The sequence below is a fragment of the Entelurus aequoreus genome, linkage group LG13 (genome assembly GCF_033978785.1).
Source record: "Entelurus aequoreus isolate RoL-2023_Sb linkage group LG13, RoL_Eaeq_v1.1, whole genome shotgun sequence".
Classification (NCBI taxonomy): domain Eukaryota; kingdom Metazoa; phylum Chordata; class Actinopteri; order Syngnathiformes; family Syngnathidae; genus Entelurus; species Entelurus aequoreus.
The window spans coordinates 31,231,711-31,258,935 of record NC_084743.1 but is presented as its reverse complement, the minus strand read 5'-3'; the positions used below and the strand labels follow the sequence as shown (position 1 = coordinate 31,258,935).

Below are 27,225 nucleotides of genomic sequence, written 5' to 3'. Positions count from 1 at the left end.
CGGTTTTCGCCTTGCATAGGAGAGTTTTAACTTGCACTTACAGATGTAGCGACCAACTGTAGTTACTGACAGTGGCTTTCGAAGTGTTCCTGAGCCCATGTAGTGATATCCTTTACACACTGATGTCGCTTGTTGATGCAGTACAGCCTGAGGGATCGAAGGTCACGGGCTTAGCTGCTTACGTGCAGTGATTTCTCCAGATTCTCTGAACCCTTTGATGATATTACGGACCATAGATGGTGAAGTCCATAAATTCCTTGCAATAGCTGGTTGAAAAAGGTTTTTCTTAAACTGTTCAACAATTTGCTCACGCATTTGTTGACAAAGTGGTGACCCTCGCCCCATCCTTGTTTGTGAATGACTGAGCATTTCATGGAATCTACTTTTATACCCAATCATGGCACCCACCTGTTCCCAATTAGCCTGTTCACCTGTGGGATGTTCCAAATAAGTGTTTAATGAGCATTCCTCAACTTTATCAGTATTTATTGCCACCTTTCCCAACTTCTTTGTCACGTTTATAAATAGTTGATTTATATAGGCTAGTAAGGTAAAGTTTTGTACCTGACAAGTTTCGGCTACCTTGCTTCTGCAGCCTTCCTCAGAGGTGTCACGTGATGTTAGTGTGACGTCATCTGTGACGTGTTATATGGATTGTTCCATCCCACCTGAGGTGGTGGGATGGCGGTGTCCCCTGGTGTGCGTCGGGGGGTCACCCTCCCATACGTCAGGGGTGTCACAGAACGCATACAGCGAGCGATGAGGAAACACCACATCAGCACACCAGTGAAGCCGCACATCAAGCTTCGCCAAATCCTAGTACACCCTAAGGATGAGATCCCCCCTGAGAAAAAGTGTGATGTGATATATGAGATCCCTTGCCTAACATGCAATAAAACATACATAGGAGAGACAGGTCGACAGTTCAGCACACGAAAAAAGGAACACCAGAAAGAATGTGAAAAGGAAACATCTGGAACGCTCACCCGTGCAACGAGAATGAAAGCAACGCAGGAAAATCTGAAATCAGCCATTTCAGACCACTGCAAGAGGGAAAACCATCTAATGAACTGGGAGGCAGCCAAGGTAATTAGAATGGAAAGCAACAAATTCCATCGGTGGATCAAAGAGGCGGTTGAAATCAGGAAGCGGGCCCCAAAGACTGTCAACAGGGACGAGGGAGCCTACCAACTATCCCACACCTGGGACACAGTCCTGCAGGGCCGCCCCCGGCCGTTTGGTGGACATCCGGACGACAGGGGGCGCCCCGCCCTACCCCCGACGCACACCAGGGGACACCGCCATCCCACCACCTCAGGTGGGATGGAACAATCCATATAACACGTCACAGATGACGTCACACTAACATCACGTGACACCTCTGAGGAAGGCTGCAGAAGCAAGGTAGCCGAAACTTGTCAGGTACAAAACTTTACCTTACTAGCCTATATAAATCAACTATTTATAAATACACATTAGTAGGCTAAATGAACCTCTTTAACATATTCTTTGTCACGTGTTGTTGGCATCAAATTCTAAAGTTAATGACTATTTGCAAAAAAATAAAGTTTATCAGTTTGAACATCAAATATGTTGTCTTTGTAGCATATTCAACTGAATATGGGTTGAAAATGATTTGCAAATCATTGTATTCCATTTATATTTACATCTAACACAATTTCCCAACTCATATGGAAACGGGGTTTGTATTAGTGAGAGCCCAGTCCATAGTGGATCTAACATAGTAGTGAGAGTCCAGTCCATAGTGGGGCCGGCCAGCAGGAAACCATCCTGAGCGGAGACGGGTCAGCAGCACAGAGATATCCCCAACCGATGCACAGGCGAGCGGTCCAACCCGGGTCCGGACTCTGGTCAGCCAGCACTTCATCCATGGACGTGCACATGATTATAGAGGGGATGGGGCTCAAAGTCAGAAAAGGGCAGTACATTTTTTTTTGGTCCTTTACACAATATGGAAATTAATGTAAAATTAAATTTGCTAATAGGAAGCTAACTACTTAGCTGTGTGTCCTTTGTAGGTAAAAGTGATTGCCATTTCTTTTGTGTCAACAAATTATTGTCATAATGAGTTAATTCACATTATCATAGGCTTGGAAGACATGAAAAGCCACAAAACACTGGTTTATTATTAGGCTATTTATTGTTAAAGATAAGCACTTTAATATTGAACATTGAACAGTGCAACATGAACTTTGAAAAAAAATACAAAAATAAATACCCAAATGGAAAAAACTTCAATGTGAAAATCTGTCCTTCTTCCCTTAACTTGATGAAAACACCATCAAGTTGTAACTTATGGTCTTTCTCACTTAATGTTCAGACTAAACAACTGAAACGCAATACAGGGCCAAAAATATGGACCAGGGGCCAGTAGAGGGCTGTAGGATGGAGGCCACCCATACCCAAATATGCTCCTCAATGTAATTTAAGGCTTCCATGAAATGCTGTGAAATCTTCAATTTTAGCCATGCATTAAGAGGTCTGCTACCCTTAGCTGCTTCCTGGCGCTCCTTCTCCTTTCTTTTCTGTATCCTTTCTTTTTTGGCATTGTGCTGCAGGCATAATCAACATGAATCAAGTTTAAATACAGATGGTAATATTCCTAACAGATAACCTACATCTTATATCCCCAGAATGCTGAAATTATTATTATTATTAATAATAATAATAATAATAATTATTATTATTATCATTATCATTATTATTATTATTATTATTGTTACTATTATCATTATTATTATTTTGTTAACCCAAACAGTAATAGCAAAGTCACAATACAATTTATATCTAAACCTCTACTGTGAGAGAAATGTGATCCGCCGTAAACACAGTGCATTTTATTTTGAAAATTAACCCGGTGTTTTATTTTGTATTTTGTACACTACTTCATGTCCCGCACGATCCGCTCTGCTCTGTGCGGAATTGATGTGCCGTGCTCAATTGTTGCGCCGTGCTCCGACGTCCGGCAAAAACAGAAGCTGACACATTGAATAATAGAATAATACAGCGTTTTTCTGAAATATTACCCATATTAGATGCTGAATAAGTGGACGGCGACTAGACCATAACTCACAGGTTCAAGTTGCTCCACTGTCACGTCTCAGGCTCAGGGGCGCAGTTGGCTCTCTCTCCTCTCACTTACTCACTCACTCGCCCTCTCTCTCTCTCTCTGGCGGAAGCGGCAGTATGGTACTAATGTGACGCCATATGGCAGGCTCAAACAACCCGGTATTACAAGAAAACGTGGAGTTTTTGTACCGCTGTTTTTTTTTTTTACATCCCTGACAGGAATTTATTAATGTTGTTTAAAGTAAAAAAAAAAAAAACACACACACAGGCAGAGGGCACTTTTTAAGACGAGGCAAAAAAGGGCAGGGGCTCAAGCACCCATAGGGCCCTATGTGTGCACGTGCCTGCCAGACCTGTGTCCCCCCCCTCCACAAGGGAAAGGGGGGCAGAGGAGAAAAGAAAAGAAACGGCAGATCAACTGGTCTAAAAAGGGGGTCTATTTAAAGGCTAGAGTATACAAATGAGTTTTAAGATGGGACTTAAATGCTTCTACTGAGGTAGCATCTCTAACTGTTACCGGGAGGGCATTCCATAGTATTGGAGCCCGAATAGAAAACGCTCTATAGCCCGCAGACTTTTTTTGGGCTCTGGGAATCACCAATAAGCCGGAGTTCTTTGAACACAGATTTCTTGCCGGGACATATGGTACAATACAATCGGCAAGATAGGATGGAGCTAGACTGTGTAGTATTTTATACGTAAGTAGTAAAACCTTAAAGTCACATCTTAAAGGCCTACTGAAATGACATTTTTTCATTTAAATGGGGATAGCAGATCCATTCTATGTGTCAAACTTGATCATTTCGCGATATTGCCATATTTTTGCTGAAAGGATTTAGTATAGAACAACAACAATAAAGTTCGCAACTTTTGGTCGCTGATAAAAAAAAGCCTTCCTGTACCGGAAGTAGTGTGACGTCACAGGCTGAAGGGCTCCTCACATTTTTCCATTGTTTTCAATGATGGACGCCAGAAGCGAGAGCGATTCGGACCGAGAAAGCGACGATTACCCCATTAATTTGAGCGAGGATGAAAGATTCGTGGATGAGGAACGTAAGAGTGAAGGACTAGACTGCTGTGCAGGACTTTCTTTTTTCGCTCTGACCGTAACTTAGGTACAAGGTCTCATTGGATTCCACACTCTCTCCTTTTTCTATTGTGGATCACGGATTTGTATTTTAAACCACCTCGGATACTATATCCTCTTGAAAATGAAAGTCGAGAACGCGAAATGGACATTCACAGTGACTTTTATCTCCACGACAATACATCGGTGAAGCACTTTAGCTACGTAGCTAACGTGATAGCATCGGGCTTAACTGCATATAGAAACAGACGAAATAAGCCCCTGACTGGAAGGATAGACAGAAAATCAACAATACTATTAAACCCTGGACCGGAAACTACACGGTTAATGCTTTCCAGCCTGGCGAATGTTAACAATGCTGTTGCTAACGACGCCATTGAAGCTAACTTAGCAACGGGAGCTCACAGAGCTATGCTAAAAACATTAGCTATCCACCTACGCAAGCCAGCCCTCAACTGCTCATCAACACCTGTGCTCACCTGCGTTCCAGCGATCGACGGAGCGACGAAGGACTTCACCCTCGATGCGGTCGGCGACCCGGAGACAAAGGAAGTAAAGGTGAGGATAGCGACGCGGCGGTGGGCGTTGTAGCTTTTGACGACACCACGGCCGCCATCAGAGTCGGCAAGAAACATATATTTCCCCAAAGTTACGTACGTGACATGCACATAGCGCCACGCACGTACGGGCAAGCGATCAAATGTTTTGGGAGCCAAAGCTACTCACGGTAGTGCGTGTGCTATCCAACTAAGTCTTCTTGTAGCCAGCCGCTAATACACCGATCCCACCTCCAGCTTTCTTCTTTGCAGTCTCCATTGTTAATTGAACAAATTGCAAAAGATTCACCAACACAGATGTCCAGAATACTGTGGAATTTTGCGATGAAAACAGAGCTTTTTGTATTGGATCCAATGGGGTCAGAATACTTCCGTTCACTCCGTGACGTCACGCGCAAACGTCATCATACCGAGACGTTTTCAGCGGATATTTCCCGGGAAATTTAAAATTGCATTTTATAAGTTAACCCGGCCGTATTGGCATGTGTTGCAATGTTAAGATTTCATCATTGATATATAAACTATCAGACTGTGTGGTCGGTAATAGTGGGTTTCAGTGGGCCTTTAAATGCACAGGAAGCCAGTGCAAGTGAGCCAGTATAGGCGTAATATGATCAAACTTTCTTATTCTTGTCAAAAGTCTAGCAGCCGCATTTTGTACCAACTGTAATCTTTTAATGCTAGACATAGGGAGACCCGAAAATAATACGTTACAGTAATCGAGACGAGACGTAACGAACGCATGGATAATGATCTCAGCGTCGCTAGTGGACAAAATGGAATGAATTTTAGCGATATTACGGAGATGAAAGAAGGCCGTTTTAGTAACACTCTTAATGTGTGACTCAAACGAGAGAGTTGGGTCGAAGATAATACCCAGATTCTTTACCAAGTCGCCTTGTGTAATTGTTTGGTTGTCAAATGTTAAGGTGGTATTATTAAATAGGTGTCGGTGTCTAGCAGGACCGATAATCAGCATTTCCGTTTTCTTGGCGTTGAGTTGCAAAACGTTAGCGGACATCCATTGTTTAATTTCATCAAGACACGCCTCTAGCTGTCTACAAACTGGCGTGTTGGTCAGCTTTAGGGGCATGTAGAGTTGGGTGTAGTAGAGGGAGGAATGCAGAAACTCAAATTTAGGGAGAGAATACAAACATCGCAACACATCTGAGATGGTCCCCATGGTGGGAGATTATAGGTCTCCCAACTCAAGAGTTTTGGGGCTCACGCACATATTGCACTCGTCTCCTGCACAATTACGCCGGGGTAAGGTCCAGACAAAGAAGATGACGTGACTATATGCACAAGGGATAGAAGGTTGGGGTTTTCTGTTGTACAGCAGGAGAGTTATCATTCGGACATGCTCTCTTCCTGCAGGACCTTACACTATGGAAGCATTATAAATGTTGCCCGTCAAAATCGTTATCAAGCACAGGACACAAAACTACTTGTGGGATTATTTTATTCTGAAAGGTACATTTTAGTGGTTGAACCCTATATAAATGAAATAAAGGTTTAGATCGGGTATTCTCACCAGTTACGAAGGAGGTGTTTTCTTTAAACAAAACACTTTATGTTCTGAAACTATCAGAAGTAAATTCTATTTAACTTTAGTATGACGCAATCAAAATAATTGCAGTGGATTTTTTGCCCTATGACATACAAGAACATGTTATTAGTACCTTGTTTACATACATTTCAACATCAATTTACAATGAACTGTACACGCTTCAAGAGATATTTACCTTATTTGTCCAAAATCTCTTGAATGACCTTCAAAGTAGCAAAAATAGTACACACGTTTCTGCAACAAAAGTGGTACCCATTACAGATACATAAAGATACAGTACATGTAAAACACGGTGAATATTTATCCTTTGTAGTTAACAAAAATCCAACCTATGTCACTAAATGTTGGGGGAATGGTTGGGGGGGGGGTGGGGGGGGGGGTTGAGGTGCAGGCAGAATACCCCTTCCCCTTCGAGCTGTGCTGGATGAAATAAAATTATTTTTTCCAATCATTTTAGAACTTGCAAGCGTATTTCTTCTTCTTACTCGTCGTCGCCATGTCTCTTCTTCATTCTTCTGCTTCGTGTCCTTCTTGTTGTGTGTGCAGTTGTGCACGGAGCTCCAAAAGCCGTAGATGTTATTGTAGCGTCCCGGAAGAATTAGTGCTGCAAGGGATTCTGGGTATTTGTTCTGTTGTGTTTATCTTGTGTTACGGTGCGGATGTTCTCCCGAAATGTGTTTGTCATTCTTGTTTGGTGTGGGTGCACAGTGTGGCGCATATTAGTAACAGTCTTAAAGTTGTTTATACGGCTACCCTCAGTGTGACATGTATGGCTGTTCATCAAGTAAGCCTTGCATTCACTTGTGCGCGTGTGTGTGCTTGAAATCAACGTTATCATTAAACCAGTCAAAAGATCATACAACGTGTCAGCATTTCTTGACATCTTCGAGTTTAGACCATTGTTAAACCCGTCCAACGATACATTATTATGTGACTGGGCCGGCACGCTGTTTATATGGAGGAAAGGCAGACGCCTGGACAGCATGCGGCTGTTAAGGGGTGAAGGTTTCAGGTGAGAGAGGACGCTAAAGGCAGTGCCTTTAAGGCACGCCCCCGATATTGTTGTCCGGGTGAAAATCGGGAGAAATTCGGGAGAATGGTTGCCCCGGTAGATTTTCGGAGTTGGGCACTGAAATTCGGGAGTCTCCCGGGAAATTCAGGAGGGTTGGCAAGTATGCGGGCCATATCCCAAGATGCTTTGCGCGCCTTTGTTCAACCGGATTTTTTTGACAATGGCGGCAAATATAAGCAGCGGCACCGGCAGCGGCAGCAAATACACTTTCAAATGTAAGTATCCTCCGCAGGCTAGACTGTCCCATTTAACAACGGGTGACGCATCCTTCGGAGGTGCCTCCGAAGGTCCAGCTCTCTGAGGCTGCGTAGGCCGGATCCTCCGTAGGATGCAGACCCTGAATTGGGACACAGCTAAAGTGTATTGACCGTGTGCGTGCGAGGGGGCGCGTGCTTGTTGCCACGGGGAAAAGGCAGGCCATGCGGCAGCAAGTACCTCTGCCTCACAGTAGGGGGCGATATAGCAAAAATTCATGAACTGCCAACACTGGTTAACCCTTTAAGAAGTAGAAGAAGAAAACAACAGACAACAACTGCGAGGCTTCACGCAAACTGTGATGCTTTTTCGCCCTAAAAATGGAGGATTTGATTTCTAAAATAAGGAATTTTTCAAGACGGGACCTTCAATCAAAGCAAGAAGTCATTAATACTGGGAGACCAACGCCAGAGCTGCCAGATGTTATTCAAACGTGTGTGGTCCGAGGACAGAAAATAACACGTTCATTTCAAAAGGATGGTACAAAGGAAAATAATGGCTTTGTGGCTGTGCTACAAAAAATTGTTGTAGTGGTAAAGTCCTAAACCATTACTGCTACTGGTTGCCGAATATAAATTAAGCTAGTTTAAACGTGTGCAGCCAGCTAATTATTGATGTCCAGAATTGTGTCCATGTTTAACAAAATGTTTTATTGTCATAAAGTCAGATAAATAATACTCACTTTGTAACAAAACGGAAAATAAACGGGAGCAAACAAATACTAGCCTGGCACAGTCAAAAACTGTTGCACCTCCACTCAGCAACACCTGAGCATGATCCCAGTCCCTCCCCAAGTAGACTGGCACTTGGCCTTGAGCCAACCCCTAAGTGACATCATGAACTTGACAGACAGAAAGAGTAAATGGCTCTAACAAACGTCTTTATTGCTTTCCCTGCCTTTTTACAAATCATAGGGTCTTGATCTGTGGTCTTAGCGACCACTATCTAACCTTCTTCACCCGCAAAATAGCTAAACCCAAAGCCAAAGCCCACATAACAGCTCAATCCAGATCCCTTAAAACATACTCCAGTGATAATTTCAACCGAAAACTAGATGAGTGTGACTGGTCCCCTGTGCTCACGAGCAACCTGGTCGATGATGCTTGGGATCGCTTTAAAACAGCGTTCATAGCGATACTAATTGATATGGCTCCAGTGAGAACAGTCAGGATCAAAGCCCGCTCTGAACCATGGATGAATCTGGACCTATTAGCTGCCATAAAAAACAGAGACAGAAAATACTCCGAATACCAAAAGTGCAAAAACCTAAGTAGACAAACAACCCAATAATAACCTCAAATCGCTCCTTACAACCCTCAAAAAGCAATGCAATAAATTAAGAATTAAGGCAAACAACCTGACTAAATCCTTTAAAAAATTACATTAACGATAGAATCAAAAAACACAGGATGAGATGTTGAACAGTCCCTTGTGCCAAATGTGGAGAGTACTCACTCGAGATGTCCTTGTTGTTGAGAGTGGTAGACAGACAACATGGGGGTTTGGGGGGTGGGGTGTTCTTGTGAGTTGTATGGGATATGAGACTTGGTCAGGGTTAAATTCCAGGACAATTGGACAAGCGACACATCTTCAGTAGTGTACCCTTGCATCATTGGGTGTTTCGGCCTTCAAACACTATACACCCTCCACAAAGGTAGCCCGCCGAAGGATGATCAGTCCTCAGCTTGTGTCCCGTGCTCAACTGTTCCTGAAATTCACCCTGTTATACTGCTGTTTTTGAGGCCCAACCGGGGTCCTTCCGCTTGAGCCAAATCCACTGGCTGCTTCTTTCGGCTGCCTCTGAGACTGCTCTGATGGTCCTCCGCAGAGCCTGACCGTGGCTGCCGAGTTCTCTCAGCAGTCTGATGGTAGACGACGCCACAAATCCTCTGCATCCCACTTCAACTGGATAGACTTTGGTGATCCAGCCACGCTGCCTCGCTTCTTCTGCTAGCTCTGAGTAGCGCAGCTTCTTACGTTCATAGGCCTCCTCCACAGAGTTCTCCCATGGGACTGTGAGCTCTATGACGTAAGCAGTCTTCACCGAAAGGGACCAGAGCACCAAGTCTGGCCTGAGGTTGGTAGAAGCAATCTCAGGTGGGAAAACCAGCTGTTTGCCGATGTCTGCCAGCATCTTCCAGTCGCGGGCCCTGTTTAGGTGTCCTGCTTCTGGTTTGGTGGAAAGCTGTTTGGGTGTTTTCCCGCCCTCTCGGACAAACATTGTTGTCTTCATGGGATTGGATACTCTTGGTGGCAAGGAGTTGACGGCACCACGCATGCTCTCCAGGGCTGATGCCAAGCTCTTGAGGACCTGGTAGTAGTGGGTTTCAGTAGGCCTTTAAAACCAGACTCACCAACATCAACATCAAGGAGGGCGACTCCCTCATTACAGACAAACTGGAGGTAGCAAGCAGACTTAACACCTTTTTCACCAGCATAGCCACAACTCTACTACTGAAATGAAATTTTCTTATTTAAACGGGGATAGCAGATCCATTCTATGTGTCATACTTGATCATTTCGCGATATTGCCATATTTTTGCTGAAAGGATTTAGTAGAGAACATCGACAATAAAGTTCGCAACTTTTGGTTGCTGATAAAAAAGCCTTGCCTGTACCGGAAGTAGCGTGACGTCACAGGTTGAAGGGCTCCTCACATTTTTACATTGTTTACACCAGCAGCAAGAGCGATTCGGACCGAGAAAGCGACGATTACCCCATTAATTTGAGCCAGGATGAAAGATTCGTGGATGAGGAAAGTGAGAGTGAAGGATTAGAGTGCAGTGCAGGACGTATCTTTTTTCGCTCTGACCGTAACTTAGGTACAAGGGCTCATTGGATTCCACACTTTCTCCTTTTTCTATTGTGGATCACGGATTTGTATTTTAAACCACCTCGGATACTATATCCTCTTGAAAATGAGAGTCCAGAACGCGAAATGGACATTAACAGGGACTTTTATCTCCACGACAATACATCGGTGAAGCACTTTAGGTACGGAGCTAACGTGATAGCATTGTGCTTAACTGCAGATAGAAACAGAAGAAATAAGCCCCTGACTGGAAGGATAGACAGAAGATCAACAATACTACCAAACCCTGGACCTGTAACCACACGGTTAATGCTTTCCAGCCTGGCGAAGCCTATAGCAATGCTGTTGCTAACGACGCCATTGAAGCTAACTTAGCTACGGGACCTCGACAGAGCTATGCTAAAAACATTAGCTCTCCACCTACGCCAGCCCTCATCGGCTCATCAACACCCGTGCTCACCTGCGTTCCAGCGATCGACGGCGCGATGAAGGACTTCACCACGATGATCGGTAAAAAACATATATTTCCCCAAAGTTACGTACGTGACATGCACATAGCGGCACGTACGTACGGGCCTGCGATCAAATGTTTGGAAGCCAAAGCTGTACTCACGGTAGCGCGTCTGCTATCCAACTCAAAGTCCTCCTGATTGTGTTGCTGTAGCCAGCCACTAATACACCGATCCCACCTACAGCTTTCTTCTTTGCAGTCTCCATTGTTTATTGAACAAATTGCAAAAGATTCACCAACACAGATGTCCAAAATACTGTGGAATTATGTGGTGAAAACAGACGACTTAAACTGGCGACCGTGCTATTCCAAAATGTCTGCTTCAACCCTTGACGTCACGCGCAAACGTCATCGTACCGAGGCGTTTTCAGCCGGATATTTCCCGGGAAATTTAAAATTGCACTTTATAAGTTAACCCGGCCGTATTGGCATGTGTTGCAATGTTATGATTTCATCATTGATATATAAACTATCAGACTGCGTGGTCGGTAGTAGTGGGTTTCAGTAGGCCTTTTAACAAGCTGTCCCACCACTCTGGTCTCTTTGGTGTAGAACACATTAAAGCCTACTACAGAAAGTTAGGAGTATTCAACAACGATCTCAAATTAGAAATGGTCTCAGCTGACGAGGTGCTCAAAAAATTGAGCGCGCTCCACCTAAACAAGGCCACTGGCCTTGACAATATCCCCTCCAGATTCCTCAGGGACTCTGCCACCACCATTGCCCCAATCATCACACACATAATAAACCTCTCAATTAAACAAGGCCAAGTACCAAAAGATTTCAAGATAGCAAGAGTATCTCCCCTTTTTAAAAAAGGAAGCAAATTAGAACCTGGTAACTACCGACCTGTTTCTATTCTCAGTTCCATTTCAAAAGTAATGGAAAAAATAGTTTATGAACTGATCGATAGATACCTTGCCACTAAAAAACTCATGTACAAATTCCAATCCGGCTTCAGAACTAACCACTCCACTGACACATGCCTGACCGACCACATCAAACATGAGGTGGACACGGGCAAATACTGCAGCATGGTCATGCTGGACCTTCAGAAGGCCTTTGACACCATTAACCACGCTATACTGTTGGATAAGCTTAAAGCAATCGGATTTGATAAAACCTCATTGAGCTGGATGCAATCTTACTTGGAGGGGAGGAAACAGGTGGTAGAGGTGAAATGCCCCCCTCTCAGTAAGCTGTGGAGTCCCCCAAGGACTCCACATGATATGTATATTAGGGCCTTTACTGTTCCTAATATACATAAATGACATGTCATCGGCATGCGACTGTGAATTGTTCCTGTTTGCAGATGACTCGGCCCTGCTGGTATTCGGCAAGGACAAGTCACAGGTGGAAAAAATCCTCAGTGCCGAACTCTGTAGTATTTGCACCTGGATCGCTGACAATAAGCTATCCATACACTTAGATAAAACGGAATCCATCCTATTTGGGTCCCAAATCAACCTTAAGAAAGTCAGTGACTTCACTATTAAAGTGGGTGACATTGTTATCACCAGGAAAGATGAGGTCACCTACCTAGGTTCCATTCTAGAGGCTAATCTTTCCTGTGATAAAATGGCAACAAAGGTAATCAAAAACGTCAACCAACGAACAAGATTTCTCTACAGAATCTCCTCTCTGGTCAACAAAAGCACCATGAAGATTCCAGCGGGAACTCTCATTCAACCCTTTTTCGACTACGCATGCACCTCCTGGCACCATTTTCTACCGCTTATCCCCTTCGGGGTCACGGGGGAGCCTATCTCAGCTACAATCGGGGGGAAGGCGGGGTACACCCTGGACACCTCACACACACCTCACAGTCGCAAGTTTAAAAAAAAAGATTGATATATATATATATATATATATATATATATATATATATATATATATATATATATATATATATATATATATATATATGTATATATATATATATATATATATATATATATATATATATATATATATGTATATATATATATATATATATATACATATATATATATATATATATATATATATATATATACTATATATATATATATATATATATATATATATATATATATATATATATATATATATATATATATATATATATATATATATATATATATATATATATATATATATATATATGTATACATACAGTCGCGATCAAAAGTTTACATACACTTGTAAAGAACATAAATGTCATGGCTGTCTTGAGTTTTCAATCATTTCTACAACTCTTATTTTTTGTGATAGAGTGATTGGCGCACATACTTGTTGGTCACAAAAAACATTCATGAAGCTTGGTTCTTTTATGAATTTATTATGGGTCTACTGAAAATGTGACCACACCTGCTGGGTAAAAAGTATACATACAGCAATGTTAATATTTGGTTACATGTCCCTTGGAAGTTTCACTGCAATAAGGCGCTTTTGGTAGCCATCCACAAGCTTCTGGCAAGCTTTTGGTTGAATTTTGACCACTCCTCTTGACAAAATTGGTGCAGTTCAGCTACATTTGTTGGTTTTCTGACATGGACTTGTTTCTTCAGCATTGTCCACACGTTTAAGTCAGGACTTTGGGAAGGCCATTCTGAAACCTCAATTCTAGCCTGATTTAGCCATTCCTTTATCACTTTTGACATGTGTTTGGGGTCATTGTCCTGTTGAAACAGGACAATGTTTCATCTGACATCATATAGACAAAGATAAGACCTTCTGGAGGAAAGTTCTGTGGTCAGATGAAACAAAAATTGAGCTGTTTGGCCACAATACCCAGCAATATATTTGGAGGAGAAAAGGTGAGGCCTTTAATCCCAGGAACACCAATTCCTACCGTCAAGCATGGTGGTGGTAGTATTATGCTCGAGGCCTGTTTTGCTGCCAATGGACCTGGTGCTTTAAATGGGACAATGAAAAAGGAGGATCACCTCCAAATTCTTCAGGACAACCTAAAATCATCAGCCCGGAGGTTGGGTCTTGGGCGCAGTTGGGTGTTCCAACAGGACAATGACCCCAAACACACAGCTAAAGTGGTAAAGGAATGGCTAAATCAGGCTAGAATTCATATACACAGTCGCTTTTGATCGCGACTGTATATATCTTTTTTAAATTATTATGTTTTAAAATCTGTCCTTTTTAATCCTTTTTTCACTGCTTGTTACTCTCGGTGTGTCCTAGCCCGGCCCCAAATTGTTTAAACCCAATATGGCCCCCCCAAGTCAAAAAGTTGTCTGCTCTGCAATTGCTGTGTTAATTGTGTGCTAAGTGTGTTGAAATGTTTTATTCTAGCGTCATACTGTGTGTTTTTGTGATTTTGCGCCGGCGCCTCTGCCAGGTTAGACAACAATCTCCAGCATGATAGCACTCATAATATTGCAGGGTTAACATAAGTAATGACAACACAAAACATACACTCAACAAATATTTATTCCGTATCAAGATAAAGAAAAACTCTTAACAGCAAGATTTGCATTGATCATAGAAAACAAAATAAGAAAAATAACATGCTGATTTGCACTGTATGAATAAATACAACATTTGGAAAACAATATTCACACCTTGACAGACAGATGAGAAACAAGTGTTGCTTTCAATATCCACATTTAAATACAGCAGTTGGCAATATAACTTAGATATCTCTTCAGTATATCATCTTAAACACCAGTAGAACATTTACTTTCTAATGGGACATCCACACAGCCTGCATGCAAGTCAGGTAAAACAAAAAGTAGACTCTCATGCTTCTTTTCAAAAAGGATCACAGGAAATATTGTACCACAAACCAAGCAACTAAAACTTTCTCCCCTGTTGGGTGTGTTCTCATGTGTGATTTCATACTATTTATGTAAGATAAACTTTTACAACAAACTGAGAAACAAAAGGGTTTTTATCCTGTGTGCATTTTCATGTGTCCTTGCACTTGCCTTTTGTCAGAGTACCTTTCACCGCAGATTGAGCAACAAAAGGGTTATTCACCAGTATGTGTTCTCATGTGTGATTGGAGATGGCCTTTTTGAATGAAACTTTTAAAACAAACTGAGCAACTAAAAGATTTTTCTCCTGTGTGCGTTTTCAGGTGTCTTTGTACAATCATTTTCTTACAAAATCCTTAACCGCAGACTGAGCAACAAAAGGGTTTTTCTCCAGTGTGTGTTCTCGTGTGTGATTGGAGATTGCCTTTTTGAATGAAACTTTTAAAACAAACTGAGCAACTAAAGGGTTTTTCTCCAGTGTGTGTTCTCATGTGTCTTTTCACTTGCGTTTTGTCCGGAAATATTTTACCACAGACTGAGCAATTAAAGGGTTTTTCTCCAGTGTGTGTTCTCATGTGTCTTTTCACATGCGTTTTGTCAGGAAATAATTTATCACAGACTGAGCAACTAAAGGGGGTTCCTTTAGTCTTTTTTGAGCATTCAGAGTGTTCTTTGTCAGTGTGGGTTTTCTTATCACTTTCACCGTCTGTATTGCTGCTCAAAGCTTCTTGGGTGCCGTCCCCGTTTTCATCCTCAAAAGAGTGTGATGTTGAGCCGTCACAATCTGATAGTGAAGCTAATATGTTTTCGGCTTTTGATCCTCCACAGTGGTCTCCATCAGCTTCTGATGTCATGTGTCGTGGTGGCTCTGCCCCGCTTATATCCTCCCTGTGATTACAAATAGTCATACTAGTTGAAAACTTGGTGAGATCAGCCTCCTCCAGCCCTAAAAGACACTCTTCCTCCTGAGTGAGCCATAGCTTCTCCTGTTCCTCTTTAATATAAGGGGGCAGTGGCTCCTCCTCTTCCTCTTTTATGTGGGGACACGGGGTCTTTTTTACTTTAGTGTGGGTGGACTGTGGCTCCTCTTCCTTTATGGTGTGGGGGGACTTTGTCTCCTCTTGTTTTTCTATGAGGTGCAGTGGCTCCTTCTCTTCCTCTTTAATGTAAGGAAGCTGTCCATAGTGGTCTCTATCAGCTTCTGATGTCATGTGTCGTGGTGGCTCTGCCCCGCTCATATCCTCCCTGTGATTACAACTAGTCATACTAGTTGAAAACTTGGTGAGATCAGCCTCTTCCAGCCCTAAAAGACACTCTTCCTCCCGAGTGAGCCATAGCTTATCCTGTTCCTCTTTGATATAAGGGGGCAGTGGCTCCTCCTCTTCCTCTTTTATGTGGGGACACAGGGTCTTTTTTACTTTAGTGTGGGTGGACTGCGGCTCCTCTTCCTTTATGGTGTGGGGGGACTCTGTCTCCTCTTTTTCTTTAGGGTGCAGTGGCTCCTTCTCTTCCTCTTTAATGTAAGGAAGCTGTACATCTTTCTGCTTCAAAGTGGTGCCCCACCCCTGCAGCTGAGGGTGACATTTTTCTCCATGACTACTCGGCTGCTGGACATCTGCAAGACACAAATAGTGAGTAATTAGTATGGAATTTGATTTACCACTCTATTTTTGTTTTAGCATTGTTATTTTGTTTAAGTGCCAAAATATTGATCATTATTGTTGGTCCAAATGATTGTTTTTTTAAAGTGATTGTGAATTTCATTGTCTATAATTTAACTAAATTTACTGCTTATAAGGTAACATCCAACACAAAGCAGTGTGTGTACCACTATCTGCTACATGTCAAAAGTGTACATTGGTCGCGATCGTGGATTTTATATTTCCGTTATAGTGATTTAATAAATAAAACATGTTTCTCTTGTTTCCTGTGGTGTGTACATAGGATATAAAACGTGTGTCAACAGATGAAGTAGAAGACTAGTATAAGTGAAGTGGATTATATTTATATAGCGCTTTTCTCTAGTGACTCAAAGCGCTTTACATAGTGAAAACCCAATATCTAAGTTACATTTAAACCAGTGTGGGTGGCCTGGGAGCAGGTGGGTAAAGTGTCTTGCCCAAGGACACAACGGCAGTGACTAGGATGGCGGAAGCGGGGATCGAACCTGCAACCCTCAGGTTGATGGCACGGCCACTCTACCAACCGAGCTATACCGCCCCATATACATGTACACAGTATATATGTAAAATACCTTCAAAGTGTAATACAAGAAGAATCTTGCCAACAGCTTCTAGTTGTCGATGTCGCTCCTTCTGCTCTCTTGTTGGAGAAAGTTCCTCCTCGGACGACAATATTGTTCTTTCAAACAGTCTGGATATGTCATCAGTTGCCATCTGTAGTCGCTCCTTTACAAACTCTTTTAACATTTTCATTTTAAGCGCGATTGGAGCGCTGCCAACTTCAACCTTTTTCTTCTTTGATGGAGGCTCTCGAGCAGCTAAGTCTCCATGACGCCACCGTGCTTCCATCCTGCGCCTGAGTTAAAGACGACTCAAGTTGGGAGCTGTGGAAGAAAGGAGCATATAATAGTTGGACTTAGTTTGCCAGCGAAGGCAAAGATTGTACTTCATTCGACATATTCACAAATTGCTAGTTTATGTTTTGATTTCATTTCTGTGTATTGTCGTCACTACGTCCATTTTTCATTCGTTTTTTACATCATGTCAGCCACTAAAATGCTTTCACAAGTATAGCTTTCTAAGTGTTTGTGCACAATCATTTTATGTGTGAGAATTAAGTATCTAATACAGATGGGACATTGTTTTTGTGTATTAAAATGTTTTTTGTAGCAATATGTTTGCCTCATGTTGAGCATATCAATAATAAACATTTGATATGATTATTAGAAATTAATTTTACACATATTTTCAGAATAAAGTTGGAGTCTCAATGGAGCCGGTTCTTTGACTCTGCTCCTTAAAAACTCCCGATAGTAAACAAATCAATTATTCGAATGGTAAATGAAAATTAACTTGTAATTTATTTATATAATATATTTGCCGTCATAGATAAATTGCCATGTTTATTCAACGGCAGAATTAAATCAAATGAGTGAATCTGCTTGTCAGTCATCCACAATCTTTGTCTTGATGAGCGGAGGCAGGACTGCTAGGTTACACACACACATGCAGGATGCATGGAGTGTTGCCAAGTCCTAATACAACTATGGGCTCTTTTTTTCTCTCCAAAAGTCACTTGTAATAATCTAGTGAGTCGTAGGTTGTGGTTTTTTCGGCTTGTTTTTGAACGAGTATTACCATATTTGGGATTGCTTTTCTGTCCGTTCGGTTGGTAGTTTCTCTTTTCTACACCTACTTTTCCTGGTTATTGTGCCTGCCTAATATTTTGACTCGGCACACACCAAACACACTCATCACGTATATACAGTAGAGATGGATTTATGGCTATTTGAAAGAAACTGCTGTTCTGCGTCATCAAAGAGCGCTTTAGAAAACTGTATTGTTGTATTTCTACTTTTTTAGGAATAAACCTGCAAAGGGTGGAAAAAGAGCAACATTGTAAAAAAAATGTAAATATTACAATAAAACCAACTAAATAACTCCCATTACATGCAAAATGTTACGTTGTTAGTTGTTGCACAAGCACGGCAGCGTCTCTGCAATTCAGTTTCTGAGTTTTAGCAAGCTACTCTGAGAAAAACTGAGTAAAACTAAAGAAACCGAACTGAAACTAAGAAGAAAACCAAGTGAATCAAGAAAATGTGTGCAAAACACAAGAAACTTGAGGAAGACGTGGAGGAGATCAGAAAATCTCTTAACTCACTGTCGGAGGATGTAAAGACTGTGGCCAAACAGCAAGACACACTCATGCAGTTGTTGACACCGAAATCAAAACACTGAAAAACATAATCAAGGAGAAAGACAAGACAATTGTCGACCTAGAAACAAGAATTGACGAATTTGAACAGTACAGCAGAATGGACGATTTGATTATAAGCGGACTGGAAACCAAACATCGAACATATGCAAGAGTGGCCGGGGCTCGCGGCAGGAACTTGAGACACTTAAACGGCAAGTAATTAACTTCTTCACAAGTAAGACCATGACTCTTCAAAGTGGCAGCATTTCGGCGTGCCATACTCTCCCCAGGAAGGACAGCAGAACCAACCCAGCCATTGTGATACGGTTTGTGAATCAAAAACATAAAACGGAGTTAGTACGGCAGGGAAGGAAGCTTAAGGGAACTGGGGTTTACATCAATGAACATCTTACAAAGAAGAATGCCGACATTACAAGACAAGCACGCATCCTCAGAAAAGAAAACAAGATACAAGCAACATGGACACGGAACTGCAGAATCATAATTCGGCTAAATGGAACATCTGAAGAAGCCGAAGTTGTCACGATTCGAGAGCTCCGCGACTTGGATCAATATAGATGAGAACTGTTAAGCCTATGACTGACATGGCTCATCCTTGGCTAGAGACGGGGAAGGATACACGGCAAGAAGGTGAGACAACTGAGAATCAATCGTTTTCAAGAGCTGAATACACGGACTATAAATTATATGACTTTGAATATGATGTTGACCCAGAAAACCATCTGTTCAACTCAATCAATGCTACTGGAACAACTAATGCACCGCCTTGAGACAAATCACTATTTGACTCCCCTGCAATTCGGATTCAGACGTAACCATTCTACAGAATCTGCCACTTATTTTTTAACTGAAAAGATCAAACATTCACTTGACAAAGGACAGGACCAGCTACCGTTCAAACATGAATTTCTGTCTTTCATCGCTTTTTGCCACTTTTTCGGTGCAGTATTTCTAGACTTAAAAAAAGCATTTGATACAGTCAATCATGAAATTTTAATTTCAAAACTAACTAAATTCAACTTATCCAAACAGTCATTGTCCTGGTTTGAGTCACATCTAAAGGGCCGTGAACAATGTGTCACCATTAATAATGTGAGATCTTCCTTCCGCAAAATTGAAACAGGAATACCTCAAAGTAGTGTCTTGGGACCGATACTATTCAGTCTATACATCAATGACCTACCAGATGTATGCGGATGACACGGTCGTATATACATCAGATAAGACCTGTACTCCAGTTGCTGAGAAGTTAAATGCTCAATTAGACCATACTTGCCAACCCTCCCGTTTTTAGCGGGAGAATCCCGATATTCAGCGCCTCTCTCGACAACCTCCCGACAGAGATTTTCTCCCGACAAACTCCCGGTATTCAGCCGGAGCTGGAGGCCACGCCCCAAAAAAAAAAAAAGTCTGCCGCAGCTGCGATTGGACCTGACCAGCCTCCGGGTACAAGTACTGGAGTACCAATTGCTTGCCATGGAAGATCTTCCCCAGGAAGCAAGGATTGACCGGTTTTGGGCCATGCTAGGGAGAGATGGAAGATTCCACACTCTCGTGCATTTGATGAAAGCACTTTTGTGCGTGCCACACAGCAATGCATCATCAGAGAGGGTGTTCAGCATGTTTAGAAAAAAAGTGACAGAGAATAGAAAGAGGATGGACAATTCAACCCTTAACAAAGCATTGTACTTTCAAGTACAACAATGAGTAGATGAGTGTTGTGTGTGTGTGTGTGTGTGTATATGTGTAAATAAATGAACACTAAAATTCAAGTATTTATTTTATTTATATAATAAAATCAATATATATATATATATATATATATATATATATATATATATATATATATATATATATATATATATATATATATATATATATATATATATATATATATATATATATATATATATATATATGTAACGGTGTAGAAACAGACGTTCATTATGGTTGATTAAATTATGAATGAAGTGTTGTAACAGCGCCTGTTGCTGGCGAGAAGTGGTATGTACTTTACCTGCGGGAAGTGCTCATAACTGTGACGCCTTCCGATTGATAATCCCGTGACCCAAGTGGACTCACAGTCTCACAATTTGCACTGTTTTGCAGGACACTGTAATAAAATAAATTCATAATCCACCTGGTGCCAGTGATATGTTGAAGCGACAGCAGTGTGGAGCTGCATTTTGCCACATACAGTTGTGGACCGTCACATACATACATACATATATATATATATATATATATATATATATATATATATATATATATATATATATATATATATATATATATATATATATATATATATATATACATACATATATATATATATACATATATATATATATATATATATATATATATATATATATATATATATATATATTCACTGAAAGTCAAGTATTTATATATATATATATATATATATATATATATATATATATATATATAGCTAGAATTCACTGAAAGCCAAGTATTTATATATATATATATATATATATATATATATATATATATATATATATATATATATATGAAATACTTGAGTTGGTGAATTCTAGCTGTAAATATACTCTCCTCTTAACCACGCCCCTAACCACGCCCCCTGCCCCCCCGACCAAATGCAGACCAGTTGAATGTATGACAGTGGTAATCGATGATTTATTTGAATGTGTAACTGTGGAGGTAGACATAGAAAAGAAGAGTATATAGGACACCTGGGTCTAAGGTAGAAGCATTTACTGATAGTCTGCAAGAATTATTGTTTAAGGTAAAGGAAAAGAAAACATTCGTCATGTGTGGCAACTATAACATAGACCTGCTAAGTTCACCCAGAAATAAATCAACAAGAGACTTATTGGATGTGGTATATAATAGAGGGCTTTATCCATTGACCACCAAACCCAGTAGAATAACGACAAATTGTGCAACGTTAATCGATCACATCTTCATAAATGTCAAAGAAAATCATATAAAAAGTGGACTAGTAATTAATGATGTAAGTGACCACTTACCCATGTTTTTTACTTATGACTGTCAAATGTATAGAAAGAGGGAGGAGAAAGGAAAAGGACTGAAGAGGCAATAAATAAGTTTAGGAAGGACTTATTTGAAGCAGACTGGTTTGAGGTGTATGTGGGAGAGGAAAATGCTGCATATGAGGCTTTTCTTTATATATATGTATTATAGTATGAAAAGCATTGTCCGAATGTATGGAAACAAAGAGACAGCTACAATAAAAAGCCTTGGATTATAAAGGGACTACAGAATGCTTGTATAAAGAAAAACAAACTTTATAGAGACTTCATAAAAGTAAGAACAAAGGATGCTGAAACGAAATATAAGGTTTACAAAAACAAATTGATAACAATAATGAGACAAGCTAAAAAGAAATAATATCATATTAATTTACTATAAAAAATAAAAACTGTTGGAGCCAAATGTCTTTGTTTGTTTATATTGTTTTTATTTTGTTTTCTCTAATTGATTGCTGGCCTCAGTTCATGCTGAATTTCCTTTTCGGCAGATTGCTCCGCCCACTTCCTGTTGAGAACCAGGAAGTGTTGACAGGGATGGGACCGTTGCTATGGTGCGGTTGCCATGGTAGCCTCCTTTTAATTGGGTTCAGGTGGGAGCACTGGGGGGGCGATTGCATGAGGACAAACAGTTTTCGACCGTGTCGTGCCGTGACAATGTGCCATTCAAGGTCAGCATACTTTATGTTATATATGCTACATTTGATTTAATTTGGATAGCTTAAAATAAACGGATTGACAAAACTACAATACTGGACATTCAATCATTTGCACGCGTCAAACTGGTCAACACAGTCGCCCTCAGTATCGGCCCAGAGGTAAGGGCTGTACAAAAACTATATCAAAGGAACTTAGAATATTCTAAACAAGGGAATAGGAAAAACATTGGGGCCTACAAACCCGCCGAGCCATTTTATCAATGAGGAAAATAAGATGATAAAAAACATGAGTGAAGTGGCGAATGGATTCAATTCTTTTTTTGTGAATGTTGGACCCAAATTGGCAGAGAGTATTGAAGAACATAAAGATATACAGAGTGGATGGAGAGGGGGAAGCAAAGTGCTACAGTCCATGCTTCTAGGAGATGTTATTGAAAATGAAATTTTATCGATGGTAACAAAACTGAAAAATAAAACATCTACAGACAGTGATGGTAGACATGATACTTGTGAAAAAGACTATTGACTGTATCATCAAACCTCTTTGTTATGTTTATAATCTTTCTTTTCAAACAGGGACCTTTCCAAGTAGAATGAGGGTAGCAAAGGTAGTTGCACTATTTAAAAACGGGAGATAAACATATATTTACTAATTAAAGACCAGTGTCACTGCTGTCACAATTTTCTAAAATAGTTGAAAAAATATTTGTAGAAAAATTAGACAGTTTTATTGAAAATAACATGCTGTTGAGTGAGAGCCAGTATGGATTCCAGACCAATAGATCCACTGCTTCAGCTGTAATGAATATGATGGAGGATATAGCAACAGCGACTGATAATAAGAAATACACTATACGGGTGTTTATCGATCCTAAAAAAGCATTTGACACTATAGATCATTCTATATTATTGTCGAAGTTGCATTAATTTGGTGTGAGAGGAGTAGTTTTAGACTGGCTAAGAAGTTATTTAGATAATAGACAAGAGTTTGTGGATTTTGTGGGTAATACATCTGAACAAATAAGGATTGAATGTGGAATTCCACAAGGTTCGGTTTTGAGACCAAAATTGTTTATTTTATATATGAATGATATATGTGACTCACATATATCATGTTCCCTCTAATTGTTCATGTGTCTGAGCAAACACAAAAACTCCCTGAGAATTCAGTGGAGCACATGTGAGCAACATCACACGTGGCAATACCAGCAGCACACCTGTCTCAAACCAATCTTTTATAATAACACTCAAATGAGAGGAGTCATTTTCATGAGATTATTTTGTAATATTAGTGATTTGGCCCACTTGTAATGAAAATAAAAGAAATCTTGTTTTTCATAAGCTATGGATTAGTATTGTACAATATGTCTGGGTGGAGGTCCTGCTTTGAAAATCATTTGTACCCCTTTCAGAGATCACATTTAGTTCCCCTTAAACATCCTCATGTTGCACAATGAAATGTATGCATAGGATGAAGTGTGCATTCCTGTAACTTTCTCTAGTAACAACATTCCATGATTAATATCAATAAATTAACATTAATAATGAATGACAGTAGAATAAGCACACGTATGACTGAGGAGTAATAGTGTAACTTTGTGTGGTGTTTGAGTTATCCGACTTTTTGTGTGGCCATAAACGCACCAGTGACTTAGTGCTATGCGTGTTGGTGACAGACGACAAGTTGGTTTTGGCCTGGTTTGTACGGAAGAAAATGACTAGTTGTTCGAGATAGAAGTTTTTTACTCATGTTTTTGGTGTGGTTATGGCCGAATATAAACAGTTTTGCTCAATAAAGTGATCGATATAATTCCTGTCCTCGAAGCATCTTGATAGACGTTACAATAATTGAACGGTGTTCAATTGAACGGTGTTGACGAACACCGTTAGGGCCGCTTGTTGTCACTGTCACTCAGAGTTGCATTGCAAAATTACACAGAATAAATGTGTTTATTTTGTTTAGAATTCAGATGGGATTTGATTTGGTGCGCGGCATATATTTGCTGAGCGCAGGGGACGCTTGAGCAGTGCGCAATTGCGCAGGCGCGCACCTTAGAGGGTACGTTGTATGTGAGGTATCAAAGTTATTGAAATTTGTATTACTTGCCGACGACACCAACTTTTATAGTTTGGGACACGACTTAAAAGCATTAACAAACATTATTGAACAGGAAATGATTAAACTTAAGAGATGGTTTGATGTCAATAAATTATCATTATATGTAAAAAAACAGTTTATGATTTTTTGGAAAAGGGAGGAAACGATCAAACTGTCAATAGATGGAATTGATATTGAAAGGATTTCTGAACATAGATTTTTAGGAGTGATACTGGATGACGGTCTGACATGGAAATCTCATATTGCACATGTACGGAAAAACATGTCTTAGAGTATTTTTATATTAAATAAGGTAAAATATGTGTTACATTATAAGGCAATGCGTATATTGCACTGTGCACTTATATTGCCATATATCAGCTACTGTGTGGAAGTGTGGGGGAACACATAAAAGAGTAACATTGTATCAACTACAGAAAAGAGCTATAAGGATTATTCATAAAGCAGCTTATCTAGAACACACTAACATATTGTTTATTAATTATGGTTTATTGAATCTACAGGAGCTAGTAAAGTTACAGACATTATGTGTTATGTTTAAAGCTAAAAGTAAAACATTACCAGCAAATTTATAAAAAATGTTGGTCATCACTTCTGAGAATGAAGAGCATAGGAGAAAAGGTCATTTCAAACATCAGTATTCAAGGACAACTTTAAAACAAATTTGTATATCAGTGGTGGGGGTCAAACTGTGGAATTATCTTTACAATGAAATAAAGATTGTAGAAATATATTCCAATTGAAAAAAATATACAAAGACAGAACAATAAGATCATATGTCTACATTTTGCTTTATATTTATTATTTTACTTATTTTTTGTCTGGTTTTGTATTTGTTTTGTATCATCCCGTGAGGTGTATATTACTTTTTTTGTTCGGTTTGTATTTCATGAAGTTTTGCACTTGTTGCTTTTTTTGTGTGTTTTTTGTTTGTTTTCATTATATTTGGATGTATTTGGGGACGGCGTGGTGAAGTTGGTAGAGAGGCTGTGCCAGCAATCGGAGGGTTGCTGGTTACTGGGGTTCAATCCCCACCTTCTACCATCCTAGTCACGTCCGTTGTGTCCTTGGGCAAGACACTTCACCCTTGCTCCTGATGGCTGCTGGTTAGCGCCTTGCATGGCAGCTCCCTCCATCAGTGTGTGAATGTGTGTGTGAATGGGTGAATGTGGAAATACTGTCAAAGCGCTTTGAGTACCTTGAAGGTAGAAAAGCGCTATACAAGTATAACCCATTACTTGTTTGGTTATATGCTTGTGAATCTGGCTATCAGTTAAGTAAGACCACTTATTATGTTGAAGGGGGCAGGAACTATAAGATTTTCTTCATCAAGTTTCTTTCTCAAGCATAGGTGTGTAAATATGTGTTTAGTTGCTAAAGTTTAATTGTATATTGATCAAAAATGCACATCAATGAAGGAGATAAATAAAACATGAAAATTAAAATGTTTCTTGCATTTAGCAAACAGAGCACGTCGTCTACCAAGTCAAATTACTGTGTTAAACATACTTGCCCAATAAAACTGATTGTGATACTACAGAAAAATCTAATCATAGTCATTAGAAAAGGGGGGAGGGGGAGGGGCGCATCAAAGACCAACCGTCCCCACGGCCGTTAACTTCAATGATACATATTTAGTTTGCGAACTAAACATCCATAATTGCTAGAACAGGTCAATGTTTTCTTTAGTCATGGCTCTTATAATACACCAAATGATCAAGATTATTATTACAAATGGTTTTACATTACACCAACTTTGCCCCGGACAACTTCAAAGAGACATTTTTCTTAAAGCCGTTTGGTTGGCAAAGAAACCATCCCTGATCGCTAAAACATGTAAAACAGTATTTGTCATGATCTTATTACTCCAAAATGTCACAGATAATTATTACAAATAGTTTTACCTTATTTTCCTCCACAGTCACCGATCCACGAAGGACACGAAGCCACAGTCAAACTACACGAAACACAAATAAAATCATTGACATAAATGACGATTAAAACAAACAAAATGATCCAATAAACATACAGCAACATACCTCACTGGCAGCACAATCGCAAGGGAAAATAGTCTTTTTAAATCTTTAAGTTTAACAAACACAGCTGGAGCTTCTTCTTGCACTTCTTACTTCTTTGAAGTTCAACAGCGAATGAAAGCAACACTATAATACGTCCCTAGGACAACTCGGATCTAAACAATGGTTCCTAGGCTTATAATGTAATGTGACACAAACCACAACAACGACAAATATAATACGTTCAAACATAAACATGTCAAAACTACACTGGCAACTTATGTGCCCTAATCATTTTAGAAAAGTTTATACATTTTTTTGAGGGAAAGGGAAAATGTTGATTTTTAATTTTGTTTGAAGGCAGGTAGATAATATTAATAGTGCAACACAATTATTCATTTTTGTCTTTTTAATGTTTATGGGTAAATATTGAGCTCTAATAATTCTAGAAACGTTACCCGTGTAGTTTTGACATTTTTATGTTTGTACGTATTATATTTTAATCGTTGTTAGTTTGTGTTACATTATATCAAGAGCGTCGGACACATTGTTTTAGTCCGAGTTGTCTGACGGACGTATTTTGGTGTTGCTTTAATTCGCTTTTAAACTTGAAAGAAGCAACAAGTGGTATGAATCTATTCCATTTTATATTTAGATTTTTCGCTTGTATCTGCGCTTTTTGCAGGAAGGGCGAGGGCCTCTTGCGTGCTCAGAGAGTTTGCTCGATATTTGCTGCAAAACAGCCATCTTGGCTTGGTTGACTATCACTGTTTTTCACTTCCGGG

General features: G+C 40.1%; 1 protein-coding gene across 1 annotated transcript; it reads right to left on the bottom strand.

The window, feature by feature from the left end:
- Nucleotides 1–14,362: 14,362 nt before the first annotated feature.
- Nucleotides 14,363–26,575, bottom strand: LOC133663830 (oocyte zinc finger protein XlCOF7.1-like). Its single transcript, XM_062068531.1, has 4 exons — nucleotides 26,465–26,575; nucleotides 26,330–26,382; nucleotides 16,961–17,272; nucleotides 14,363–16,321 (listed from the first exon to the last, which is right to left on the bottom strand). Exons 3-4 carry the CDS (start codon nucleotides 17,235–17,237, stop codon nucleotides 15,063–15,065), a joined length of 1,536 nt encoding a protein of 511 aa, XP_061924515.1. The 5' UTR covers nucleotides 17,238–17,272; nucleotides 26,330–26,382; nucleotides 26,465–26,575; the 3' UTR covers nucleotides 14,363–15,062.
- Nucleotides 26,576–27,225: the final 650 nt, after the last annotated feature.

What these genes read in the sequence shown, in the direction of transcription:
- LOC133663830 (XM_062068531.1), bottom strand. Translation starts at nt 17,237, where the DNA reads ATGGAAGCACGGTGGCGTCATGGAGACTTAGCTGCTCGAGAGCCTCCA. An exon ending in TCTTGTATTACACTTTGAAG is followed by an intron (nt 16,322 to 16,960) that starts GTATTTTACATA and finishes TGTGTCTTGCAG; the next exon opens with ATGTCCAGCAGCCGAGTAGT.